General features: G+C 38.2%; 1 protein-coding gene across 1 annotated transcript in view; it reads left to right on the forward strand.

Moving 5' to 3' along the window:
* rab26 (RAB26, member RAS oncogene family) overlaps positions 1–13,808 on the forward strand; it is a 144,647-nt gene that overhangs the window by 78,930 nt on the left and 51,909 nt on the right. Inside the window, exon 5 of the mRNA XM_088613148.1 lies at positions 7,260–7,312. Within this exon, the coding sequence (XP_088469274.1) occupies positions 7,260–7,312 (53 nt within the window). The remainder of the gene's footprint in view (positions 1–7,259; positions 7,313–13,808) is intronic.

Here is a 13,808-nt window from a genome sequence, read left to right on the forward strand (position 1 = left end):
TTAACAATCTGCCAATTAAATATTTTAACAACTCAGCTTGCTGCATGGCTGGAGATGGGGAAAAGGGTGCACATTTGTTTATTAATGCAAGTTATGTTCTGCCCGTCTAAAGCCAGAATAATGCTGTTGTCACAGTGTAACACGACAGCTCTTCTCTGTGTTTTCAAGGACATTACTCTGAAGGCGTTTTTGTAACTGTCTCTTTTGAATGATGCACAATGAACTGAGTGAATCATAAGTACATGCTGTTAAAATGGGAACAATATGTTTTCAGGGATGCTCCATAAAATAGCTACTAAATGTCACTTTTTAGATTTTTCATTTCATCTACAATTTTGTTCCTTTTGAATTTATAATTCAGTGGGATATTTATTCTGGAAAGGCTAAAATATCATTTTTGTTTAAACATGACTATTTTGTATACAAAACAGCAGGGCTACTTGTTTTAACCCGAGACAGGTCCAGAAAAATAGCAAAAGCCTTTGCAATGGAGAATGGGATCAACATTAATTTCAAGATCAAATTCAGTGTCGGTGCATGCAACATTTTTTGAAAATCCCTTTGATACTGTGCATCTATGAAACAGTTCCAATAAGAGAAGAGAAAAACAACAGTTTGTCATTAATGCTTGAATCTAAGCGGTCTAGTGCATTGCACAGTACTGTATATGCTGTTTTGCAGAATGATAAAACCGTGCTCTCTGATATGAGATTTAAACGGTGCAGGGTAATTTGCAGACATTAAGGAATCTAGCTTGGTAGTACAGTATCTTTCAAAGCTCATTTAATAGCTGTCAATTCAATTAAAGCTCTAGACTATAATTAAATTCTGGCTTGGATTTTTATAATGTAACAAATTGTTTTTCTCATTCAGCTCCAATTCTGATTCAGATTTTTTTTTGCTTGGCTCAGAGCCGTACAAACTCCCCAGACATGCTATGCCACATTTAATAATAACATGCTTAATGTTTCTTGCTTTGTTTGTACCTCTATCCAGTGACTGAATGATTGTAAACTGTAAAAAAAAAAATTCTGGAATGTTCAGTTATTGCTAATAGAGCACAAAATTGTTAATTATTCATGTCAAGTTGGATTCTTTGCTGTCTGTGCATCACTGTTGATGACAAACATTAGCGTTGCATTCTCTCAGTCTTTATTTATGGGCAGCCCAGTGGTAAGCATTGCAGCCACTCAGTGCAGGGGCTCTGGCTGCTATCTGTGGGGAGTCTGCATGTTCTCCCTGTGTTTGCATGGGATCCTCCAGGTGCTCCAGTTTCCTCTCACAATGTAAAGACATACTGGCAGGTTAATTGGCTTCTGGGAAACTTGGCCCTGGTGTGAGTGTGTGCCTGTCTGTGTCTGTGTGTGCCCTGCAGTGGACTGGCGTCCTGTCCAGGATGTGTCCTGTCTTGAGCGTATTGCTGGCTGGGATAGGATCTGGCACCCCTGCAACTGTAAACTGTGTATTAATTAAGAATTTTATTCTTATTTGCTGCTGCATGAGATCAAAATCTGTTCATATCGGACTATATAAACAGATTATGTGTAACTGTTTGAATCTGTCATATTGGATTTCAGAGTAACGGTAAGGACAGATCATGGGTATCATGGAAGTCAGAGTGTCATGGCGCTGTGTGTTGGTTATTTTAGTTAAAGGGACAGCAGAACAGGAAGGCAAAGACCATGAGCAGGAATAGAAAGCCTTTTCTGTCAATCCTGCAATATTTCAGCTACAATATCTGGAATCCAGAATACTTCAAAGGAAAGGAGTCACTGAAAGTCAGTCATCTGTCCAAGAGCATTTTCATTACTCTGGCAGAGCTATAGATAGAGTAGTAGTTGTATATACAAAGTGTAGGGGAAAAGTAAATTTTGCTTGCTGTTTTTCCCTGGAAAGAAGTGATAGATAGCATTCAAATCCCCCATCTGAAGCACAAGCATATGAATCAAATAGCAAAGAAACAAAAAGAAACGTACATTTTTGATTAGTAGATAATTTGGTTTCAGTTTGACATAGATGTTTAAGGGATGTTTTTTGTGTTGTGTGTTGCTTTTCATTTATTCAAATGCACACTGCCTGTTGAGGTCTTTCTCATGTTTAACCTGGGCGGACAGGTAATTGTATGTGGGTTGGGGGGTGGAGGGAGAGTCATTCAAAATTAAGCAGACGCAGAAGTACAGGACCACTAGTCTGTTGTGTTGTACTGTTTGTAAGGGCAGTCAGGATGACAGTATGTCAAGGATCATTTACCAAAGAAACATTCTTCTAGAGGTGTACAGCAGTTATCCGTGAACTAAATTATTCCAGTAACTCGATGAAGTTTAAACCCTATTCTGCAACAGAAGGCAGTAAAACACATCATATGGTGCTTTTCTGGACAGTCCACTCAATGCACTTTACAGGTAATGGAGACTCCCTCCACCACCACCAATATGCACCACCATACACCTGGATGATGTGACGGCTGCCATAGTGCACCAGTATGCTCACCACACACCAGCTGTTAGTGGGGAGGAGAACAGAGTGGTGAAGCCAGTGGGGATTATTAGGAGGCCATGACTGGTAAGGGCCAATGGGAAATTTGGCCAGGATGCCAGGGTAACACCCCTACTCTTTTCGAGAAACGCCCTGAGATTTTTAATGACCACAGAGAGTCAGGATCTCGATTTCATGTCTCATCTGAAGGACGGCATCTGTTTTACATTATAGTGTCCTCATCACTATACTGGGGCATTAGGACCCACATAGCCCGCAGGGTGAGCGCCCCCTACTGGCCCCACTAATATCTATTGCCACTTCAAGCATCAACCTTAACTTTTCTAGGAGGTCTCCCGTCCAGGTACTGACCAGGCTCACACCTGCTGAGGTTCAGTGGGCTGCTAGCTGTGTTGCAGGGCGATAGAGTTTCTGGCAACAGCCTGTAATACAGACAGAAGCTGGGGGCTGGAAGAGAGACACGTGAACTCGGATAACACAACTTTCATCTTCTAATGAGCTTTTGTTTTTCTTATATTTCATTAACAAAAATTGAAATGCCAATAATACTGTAGAGGCATGCCAACAACACGCACAGCATGTTGAAATTAGAATTTACAATTTGTATCCTCTTTAAATTATTTACAGTAAGCAGACTTGACCTACTTTCACTGTGTCATTTACAGAATGATAAAAGTTTTGGTAGATGATTGCGCCATGTTTTTATTTCATTCAAGCAATATCAAGAGTGTGTTCTGCATTGGCACTGCCTTATAGATGTGTTGTCAATCGCAGTAGGTAAATCTCTGAACCAGTAATCACAAAAAATAGATCAAAATACTGCTTACAGCAGGTCTCAAACTGCTTACAGCCAAAATAGCTAAATCCTAGAGTTGAATGATTCTTATTGACTTCTATCAAAATAATCCTATTTTATGAGCAGGTCCCTTATACCATGTAAAAAAGAGCACTACCAGTTGGCTGAGCAATATTAAACAGTGAATCACTTTGTAGGTGGAGGTGTCACTTGTCCAGCTTGGAAATATTATATGTAGAACCCTGGACAAGTGTCAGATATCTACACTTTCCTGCTCACCGAAATGGTGGCTCATTAGTGAGATTCTGTGTAAAGAAGATGTCTGCTGAGTTTGAAAAATGACCTAATTCCATAAGACTGAAAGCTTTGAAACTGACCTTGAGAACTGTAACATTAATAGTAACATCACTAAACAACAGAATTAGGTCTCTCCACACAATTGTAAGTTTTGACATTATTGTGAGTAGAGAGGAAATTTAAGCATCCAGTTTCTTTATAGTTGAAAGTGCCCCAAGGGACCACTGTCATAGTTTGCCTAAAGCATTTAGGAGGCTTGTATGAACTAATTAATAACTTAATATAATATCTCAACTTGCAAATGATTTAGTCTGATAAGGCTATTTTCAGAAAATGTTCATTCTGTAGGCCAGTTTGAATGGATTTCTCTATATAGAAAATCATCCGTCATCAACTTGATCAACCTTGTGACCTCTAGCGAAGATGCAGTCATTTTGCTATTTTGACAAAAATATACCTGTTTAATAAATGAATGTTCGTAGACTGTCCTGCTTTTTTTATTCATATTTACTCAACCATTAAACAGATGGTCAAGTCAAGGACATGATCCTTTCAGAAAGAATTTTGCCTCCAAAATGGCAGGCACATGCTTACATTTCAAAGTCGTTTAAACGTGCTCCCCAGAATGCAAATCTTTGGAAGATGAATCCTAAGAAATTATTTGAGGATTCTGACAGTTAAGCTATTTAATGTTTTATTGATGAGCTTACATAGGTCTTTTAAAGAGGGTGTGAGATCTTGTGGTTAAGTTATAGGGAGTTTTTGCCAAACAGCTCCATGTTCCCTCTAGTTTTCCTGTGTTGGTTGCCTTGAGCATGTTCCTGAACCTTCCTGGTTTCAGCCCGTCCAGTGGAATATGTGAATATTGTAATATCATCTGTAAATGTGGAACATTGGACAAGTGTCAGATATCTACAGATTCCTGCTCGCTGAAATGGTGGTTCATTTGTGAGATTCTTTGTAAAGAATATCACAGATAAAGTGATGTAAGAATATGATATGTGCGATTCTGTTGTGTGTAATTCTGCTAGTAGCTGCTGTTCATTTTCTAGCTACTGGTGATTGCTTTGTATAATTCCTTTTTTTCATATTATCCTAACAATATTATTAAAAAGCAGATAATTTAAAACATTCTGGCATAAATGGCATGTTATGTATGACTCAGGCTGCATGCATAAATATACGTGTGAGCATGCATGCAAATCCTATTTGTTTTTCATACAAGTAATGTAGTACATGCTGACAGCAGTGTTTTTTGAAGAGTTCCATTGTCCTTGATATGCAGGAAAAGCATTGTCCTGTGAAGGTAATTGCAATAGAAGGGCTTGCCATTTTCTTTGTCAAATTGGTAAATCTTTTTTTATATATACCTAATGAATTAGGAATTGACAGCTATTTTAGTACTCAACGTCTTCAGCAAAAGCCCTGTACCGCTGAGATTGAATCCTAATTATGTCCATCTGTAGATTCATTCACAATTTGATACATTGTATGTCCCATTGTGCCATAAGGGAGAGTCACCACTTGAAGCAGGAGTAGTAGTGTTTTCTGACGTCACTGCAAGCTTGCATGTGCCTATCAAGTCTCAGGAGTCTCTGTTGTGCTTTGAGGACCCTGAGCTACTGTATGAACGCTAACCTACCGTCGTGATCATTGTCAGTTTTATTTATCTTGAGCACCACTGCTTGCTGGACTGATGCCTCAATGCAAAAATGTGCTTAAGTCTTTGTTTTTTGTTTTGTTTCTGAATCAACGCTCATCTGTTAAACTTCCTTCTCGTCTGCAAGGGGCTCTTTGCGAGCTAAGGTTATGTTTCAATCTTTCAATGTTTTCATTAACCTTTTCCTTTGGCAGTTTTGACTGACCACAACAGCTCATCAATCTTTTAAGCTTGCCTTGTCTGAGATAGCCACAATGTCTTTGCGAAGGTCCAAATATGTTTCTTTTTTATGTCTGGATGATTTAATTAGCTGGGCTTTGTAATGCAGTCTGTGGAAGACAGATAAAAAAAAACTTTCAAAAGCAGTTCTTATTCTGTAAAACATTCCAGTTCTATTGACCACCTAGTCATATCCAGACCTAGATTTTAAAATGACTGTTATCTCTGTATATGAATGAAGGCAAGTCAGCAGTTATTCTTCATGTCCTGACAGTAATTTAGAATAATTATTTGTTCATTGTGGAATCTTTCAGAGCTGCACGTCCTGAAAAAATTCGAAAATTAATTTTCTAAAGCTTCTAGAATTTGTGCATCTTAAGCATATTTTAACCTTTTGCATTGCTTCCTGAATTTTTATGATGATCGGGCCCTTTTGTAATTCAGAATAAACTATTCTATTATGGATTGTGCAGTTAAAATAAAGCTTTAATTATGCCGATTGAAACCAAACTCAACCTATTCTGGGGGGTGCAAGGGTTTGTTCCTCCTATATTTGATGAGAATGAATAACTTTCTGAGAGATACCTTTGCTTAATAAATTACATTTTATTAGCTGTTTTTAATCAAAAACTGCTACAGTAACTGCTCTTGTAAATCAAGCAAATAAGAAAGATATCACTGTGTCAGATGATATAATTATAATAATAATTGCTTACACTTATATAGCGCTTTTCTGGACACTCCACTCTAAGCACTTTACAGGTAATGGGGTCTCCCCTCCACCACCACCAATGTGCAGCATCCACCTGGAAGATATGATATGGACAATTAATTTCTGCCCATATCCTTAAGCTCTTGGTGATTATTTTCAAATTAAGCTTTTTAGTTGCATCTTTACAGTCCTAGCAATACATACATGGGATCACCAGAAGCATTAAGAGGAGACTGTTAAGCAACACGGGCATAGTATATTATTCTAATTAGTATTACATTAACTGTAATACTACTAGTATGACTAAGTATTCATAATAAAATATATGAACCTCTTCTAACACATCTTCTTTACAACTGAAACAAAATGAGCATTATCATTGTTGTCACCTGGCTGCTACATAAAGACAAACTTAAGCTATATTCGTACATAACACACAAAAAACTCCTACATCACAAACTGTGTAACGTGTATTAAGAGTGTAATGAACTCCTAGGTGATTACAGGATTTGATGTTATTTACAGGAAATAATTACCGACCTGTCAGTAAAATGTATTAAGAAGAGACGGTTAACGTCAGCGTTTTTGATGCCCCTCGTTTATTTATACAAAGAGCGCAACTAAGTACCTGTTCCTCTGTCCACTCTGCCAAGGGAAAGGTTCCACTCTCAGGCTTCACTGCAGTGAATGAAAGGAAGGACTGGACACCAGTATTACCTTACCGTGAATCGGATCTCACCTGCCCCTTACACTACATTATCCACAGTATCTTGGTTCACATCCAGATTCAAGCTAGCAAATTTGCAATGCTTAAACTAATAACGTTCCTAGAGAATTAGCACCTAGTAATGCATGCATTGGAAATGCTCTCATTTAGAAATCCAGTAATTGTCTTGTATTATTTTTATAATTACTGTTCTGCACCTTAGCCGTTTTTTTAAACATGCATCTTTGCTAAACCAATTCAGACCATCTGATTTTGTGTTTTGCTTTATTCCTGTTGCATTGGTTGAAACAGACATATTTCTTTTGCAAAACAAATAAAAATGTCGTAATACACTTTTTTCCCCCCTCTCCAGCTCTGTTGTTGCTGTATGACGTCACCAACAAAACGTCCTTTGACAACATTCAGGTAGGCTCCTGTTTTTGATCCACTGACACTGTAAATCCTACCGTTATCCTTTAAGCCTAAACTGAAATCCTGAGCACTGTTGGGAAACTGCTTTCAGAAAGCGCCTGTTATTTCTCCAGGTTCTGTGTGAACAAATGTTTTGATGGGATATGATTTTTTTCATTAATAATTCCAAATTGATTAGCTTCACTGTAGGTTGAGATAATTAGGTTCTGGGTTTGTCTTGTGAATAAAAGGATTTTATTGTACTTACAGTACATCTTTAGTTGTAACTAAGGTAGTCACGTTGCAATTTAGAAATTATCATTTGTATATCTTTCTGGTGTTTAAAACATCCAGAATAATCGGCATTCATTTAATTGTTCAATTTAGATTTGAGAGGTCCTTTTTCTAATTATACATTGTATCCTTTACTGGTGAAATGTACCCTTATCACAGCTTTGAAGTTTGCTTTCATTTGCTGATAAAGTCTAAGCTTTGTCAGGATGAACAATACTGGCTTTTTGATCGAATTAGTTGGCTTTTGTTGGGGCTGTGCAGTTAAATTGGGAGGTCAAGGTACAAAGCAGATTGCTGGAGTTATTGTGTGGGGAACATTTTGTCTCATTGTCCATTGTGGAATATCTGGAAGATTATGATAAGTCTGGGCTATGAGGTCAGGCCTTTCTCTGGCCCAAAGGAAGGGCACGGATTAGGAAGGGAAGAAGAAAACTTATGAGGCTTTCAAAAGAAACAGCCTCCTAGAGTATATCAAAGCAGCATCCAGCTGTATTGTTGGAGCTTAAACGAATTCTGTGAGGTACCCCACAGGCTGTAACTCATCCGTGCAATCTGTGACTATGTGATTTAAGTCTCTCTCTTCATACCTCAGGTGCTTTCTGAGACTGCAGAAAGACAGCACAGGCTGTATAATCTTGCTCGCAAAACCACCAAGCCAGTGTTTTAGAAAGTCGATTCTCTTGAGAGCTGAAGAAAAGCGCCATTTCCATCTCACCAGAGTTAAGTCTGAAAGCGAATATTTGTTATGAACATTGGAGGTGTCAGTGGTCCCGATTGCACAGGCCCTGTTTCTCAATGGTTTGAGTCGCTAAGCAGCTGTCACAGGATTTCACAGATAGAGACATACAAACCATTGCTTTCTCTGAGCTTTTCTTTCCTTGACTGGACGTGACAAAAAGAATTGGAAAGTAATTGTGTAAATGGTGCTAAAGAAGGTGTAATATAGGGCTGGCATGTACTGTGAGGTTCAAAGAGTTGTGTCTTTAGATCAGTGGTTCTTAACCTGGGGTGCACAGCAGTGTGGGGTGAGGTTTAAGAGTTAACCTTTGTGGGGTTTTTTTTAGAAGGTAATTAATTGAAAACACAAATAACGTACAGGTATGTAAGTACAATTACTTGGTTGCACCAAACCTAGGTATTTGAAGGTAAACTTTTTTTTCTTCATTTTTCATGCATTCATAATTTTACTGTGAAATTTAAATAAACATAATTCTGCCTCTTTCATTCTATAATTATGACATATCTTAGGTTTAAATAAGTAAACTACGTCAACAATTTTGGATAAGTGGTGCGACAACAGATTTTGAGAACTAATGGACTGCAGGCTGCAGTAATGATTAAGAACAGCTGCTTTCGATGGTAAACAATAGTGTCCCTCTGAGACTTTTTCAGCCATTCATTTTATTGACAGAACAAACACAAATTAAAAGTGTATGGCGCCTTTAACTGCCAAGTCTAACTTTAAGTCCACATGAATAAGCCAAATTAGAAAACCATCAGTTTAAGGAATAATGCTGTACATTCTTTTCTAAGTTTCCAACACAAGTGTGTTTTAAGTTCTTGCAGTTTTCACATTTTGAAAAGATTCATTATCACAAACTTGGTACCTGTAGCCTGGAGATTGCTGGTTTAAATGATCCAGTTAATTAATACATTTATGGTGTCAAACAGAGCCTCTTTGTATTATTATTATCAAAATTCATCATTATTTTATGTCCACAGACCAAAATCAAAAGAACACATCAGAAACAACAACAAAAAAAATCATCAGGAAGCCAACAGCATTCAGAGGATCATTAAGGAAACCAGTGAGAGCTTTGAACAACTGCTGTTTTCTGTAGCGGCGATAATGATCGGTTTAAAAAAGGAGATTCGGTAGACGTGTGAGACTATACAGAGCAGGTCAGCAGTGACGAAGTGCCAGGATCCACAGGCAGAATGGGGCTGTAGTAACTGTGCGTTTTAAAACTCAGTTTGAGGAGAGACGGCGGCCTTGTTTTCATGTTGATTACGGTTCAAATCCGAAAAACATCAGTTTAGTTGGAGGCTGTAGATTTATAACGTTCATCTTATCCTCCTTGCCATGTGCCTCTTTCTGTACCCGCTAGAAGGTGATGCAATTTCCCAGGAACCTGGATATTGTCGAATTCCCCAATGGGATGGGAGCGAGGCCTTTCAGCATATCGGAGATCACCTCTGTTTGGAGGATGCGTTGTGTTGCTCGGAGCTGAGACGAATTGATCACTGTCTCCCAGCTTCAATGCATTGACTCCTTAAGTATTTCCCTGCTGCTTAATCGGAACAAAGACTGACATGCTCTTCTAAGGTCAATAAAAATGTTTGTGTGAAGCCCCCCAAAACGGAATCACTTCAGCTGAAAGAGAAGTGATCAGTTTTAAGCCTGGCCTTCATTCGTTAAGAGAAAACAATGTGTTGAGTCGTTTTTTTATGGGAATAAATTTGGCACTGTAGTAGTGGCATCACATTGTTTTGCTATGGGTCTTTTTATGTTCACTGTGGCGCAGGAAGACTATTTGAAGAGTGTTTGAACAGTTCCCATTTTGTTGAAGTACAAAAAACGTCTACATAATTTTTGATTAAAAAGTTTAATGTAAAAAAAAAACGATTATTTTCATGGGTAGTGAGGTTAAATGTCCATTTTTACAAGTCCCTAACCTAGGGATGTGAGATTTTCCTTGCAGGTTTATGAATCTGGGTTGAAGTCGAGGTGAGGACGCTTTCTGAATTTGGAAATTGCATGTTCTTTTTGTGCTTGTGTGGGTTTTTGCTTGGGTGCTCCAAAAATTTCCTCCCAATTCCCCAAAACAGGCCGAGAGGTTCAAAGGCTGTGCTAAATTTGCCAGCTCCCATGAGGAGCTGGAGTGTGACCCTTTCTCGATTTTAGGCCCTGTCTTTAGTAATTGTGTTACAATGCTGACTCCCACTTAACTGGATTAAGACTCAGGCACACCGATAGTCTACAGGTATAAATATGGAGTGAATTGCATAACATGGATTCTATCGATGCTTTTTTGAACTCCACATGGTTTGCTTGAAGTTCGTGCTGAATGATGGCGACTTTGTTTTATATGATATCACACTGGCTGTGTTCATTTCTAGACTAGTTGTTCTTGTTTTTGGTGGAAAAAATATTTGTATTCTGTTTTAGCTGTGTGTCTTCTGCTGCTAATACTGTACATGGTAAGGCTGCGTCTGTCTCCTTGCTTCTGTGTGATCTATTGGAAGTGTGCGCTGCGTTTCTCTGGGCGTTGAAATGTCATCAGTGTGCCCATGGAAATAGAGAGCTGGAGCAGCACAAGTCGAGTCTGTTTATTGAAGGCCTCCTTCAAGAGAGCAGAGCAGATGAATTCTCATTTGAAATGCAAGGCATGCTGTTTCTTAAAAAAGAAAACCGTGTCTTAACACACTGCTGTGATGAGTTCCAAGCTGGAAATGGCGATTTAGAAGCCTCACAGGGTGATTGGATTAATTTTAAATTAAACAAAAATACTTTTATTTGAGACAGTTGTGGGAAAACAGGGAGAAACTGAGAATTTTTAGCATTGCTAAAAGGCGGGGGGAGCAGGTATAATTGAGTTCGTTGCAACCCCCTGAGAATCTGGAACAGCCATGAAATGATCAGGGTAGGTGTTTATTTGAGCAGAGCTCTGTCGCACTGTGCTCTCAGACGTCCTTATTAAAGCTGCTCTTCTTCCCCTGCCTTTTGCCCTTTACCGAATAATCACTCCGAAAATTAGTTTCCCAGTCCTTCTAGAGGCTCGCCAATATAATTTAACAAGGCATTGTCATTTACATTTGTATCTGCTGACCTCTTCCAGATTGAGCATGATACCAATTTGGAAGTGAAATTTCTATTTTATAGTATTTTCAGATTTTATTTAATATAGTTGCATAATATTTATATATAAGACATTTCATGTTAAGACACAACTTGATTTGCATTGCAATGTAATGTATGTTTATAGGCTTGCTGTATGTGCAGAAAGTTGTTTTCTGGAGCTTCCAAAATAGCACACATTTCAAATTAGTTTTCTCTCTTTCAAAAGCTGTTCAACCCTCCAAGACAGAGACATTCTGGAAAGCTTCAGATAACCCCGTTATTCACCCTGGATGTGAGTCAGTTGGGCATACACCAAGTGGGAGTAAAAATCACATAAAATAACTCCATGCTGTTCCTTGTCAGCTCCCGAGCTGGAGAGTCAGTGGTTATCTGTTTGCTAGGCATACGTTTCAGAGCTGTATTGAGATAAATGATGTATATTTCACTATTCTTCTGTATGCAGTGTATGAAATATAGATTTTACTTGCTCTAGTGTGGCAATATGAAGCCCTCTACTAGATTCTAAAAATAATAATTTTGGTGTGCAGTAGGTTTTAAGATTTTCCTTTTCCTTCACAGATATTAAAAAGAGAAAACCGACACACAGGAAACTGACTGACAGACACTTTCAGCCGGCTTACATATTCTATACAATCAAGAGTAAAGATCGTATTAATCTTAAATGTTTGATGTTCAGCCCTCCTGTAGAAAAGGGAGCACATCTTGTCTCTTTCAGAAGTGAGACTTTTGGGAAATTGAATTTATTTCAGGCCACTTCACATGGTGATTCAGAACAAAAAAGTTTTTTTTTTATGATTCCACTAGGAACCAGGCATAATAATGACTGTTGATTAACTGCCTTTAGTTAATTTTCAAAAAGGTCCAGACATCCTTTTTTAATGCCTGTACCGCAGTCTGCCCTGCTTTGTTTGGCTTTCAACACCAAGTGCAGGTTTTAGGAAAGTCATTTCCCAGATTACTTTGGGCTAAGCTTTATTATTCTGAATGTGTGGCTCTCAGGGCTGTTGTTTTTTTTTTACTTCAGGCAGTCAATTAAGTTACATAAAATGATATAGAGGCATGGCTCTGGACCCAGACCCCTGAGGGTTATCGACCAGTGAGTGGGAGTTGTCGGGGGAGACGGGACACATATCTCCCTTTGTCAGCTAGAGCAGGGTATCTTAACCTTTTTCATCCAGGACTCAGATTAAATTTGCATGTCATCTTTGCGACCCGTGACTCAGTTTTGAACTCATTCCCTTTTAGTGTTAGACAGACAGATTAAGTATATTATTGTGATAAACAAGTTCGTTAGTTGGTGGTACACAGCAGATTCTGAAAAATCACAAAATAGTGGAAGAACAGCACAAGAAAGCAGCACATTCATGTAAAAGTCGACTTGGCACAAGCTTTGAAAATTGTTCAAACTGTGATCGTGTATTTGAAAGGCTGCATCCGTTCTCTTTTTTCCCCCACTTTGATCCAGGATTCTTTTAGTGATTCTGTTTGTGTTCGGAAATCCTAGCGCAGTGTCTGGGCGGATTTGGTTCAGCTGCTCAAGAAGACAGCACTGCTTAAAATGTGTTTGTATTTGTATTTAGTCAGGAATATGTCTTAATGTTATACTTGTTTAGCCCGGGAATGATGAATTATGAGGAATTATACTTGATGTCTAAGAGAAGATGCGTTAAACATTTTCGTTTCTACTAATTACTTTTCACAGGGGAGTGTGATATTATTCTTCTTAATGAAGATGGTACTTTCATCATGCAGATGGTATTCTGGTTTCTAAACAATCGCTTTTAAAAAAAAATTGGAAAACATTTTGCTTCTGTTTTCTGGGTTTCCAGTAATAATTGAGAAATAACACCATTTTTGTTTTTGAATTGTAATTCAATATTTGTTCTCCTGAATTTTAATTCAATAAAAAAGCACGCTTGGGTAGGAGGACATTTTAATGTACTGTAATTAAGAGAATTGTGGAGACCCATGGGTTAAACACCCCTGAGTCAGAGGGTAAGTCAAACCACGTTTCTTCAGGAGCTATTTCTGAGCTAGTGTTCTGTTTGCAGCTATATAAGGAGAAATGTATTTGCTTCTAAAACAGCTAAAATGGTGAAACACTAGCTCCTGTTTGTTGGAAGTCTATACTGACCTTGGGAGAATTTGTATGAGAAAGCGTTTCACCACGCAAGGTTTCACAGGTAAATTAGATAGTAATTTCTCCTTTGAAATGTTGCCTTGAAAGAGTCAGAAAACATGTTTATGTTGGTAATTTCTGAAAAGCCTAGAATCTGTTCAGATCCTTTGCTTTGTGAACGAACATAAAACATCGATAATACTTGGTTCTGCACAAATGAGAAGAATTTTTCTGAA

Source organism: Lepisosteus platostomus, chromosome 19, assembly GCF_059453375.1.
Source record: "Lepisosteus platostomus isolate fLepPlt1 chromosome 19, fLepPlt1.hap1, whole genome shotgun sequence".
Classification (NCBI taxonomy): domain Eukaryota; kingdom Metazoa; phylum Chordata; class Actinopteri; order Semionotiformes; family Lepisosteidae; genus Lepisosteus; species Lepisosteus platostomus.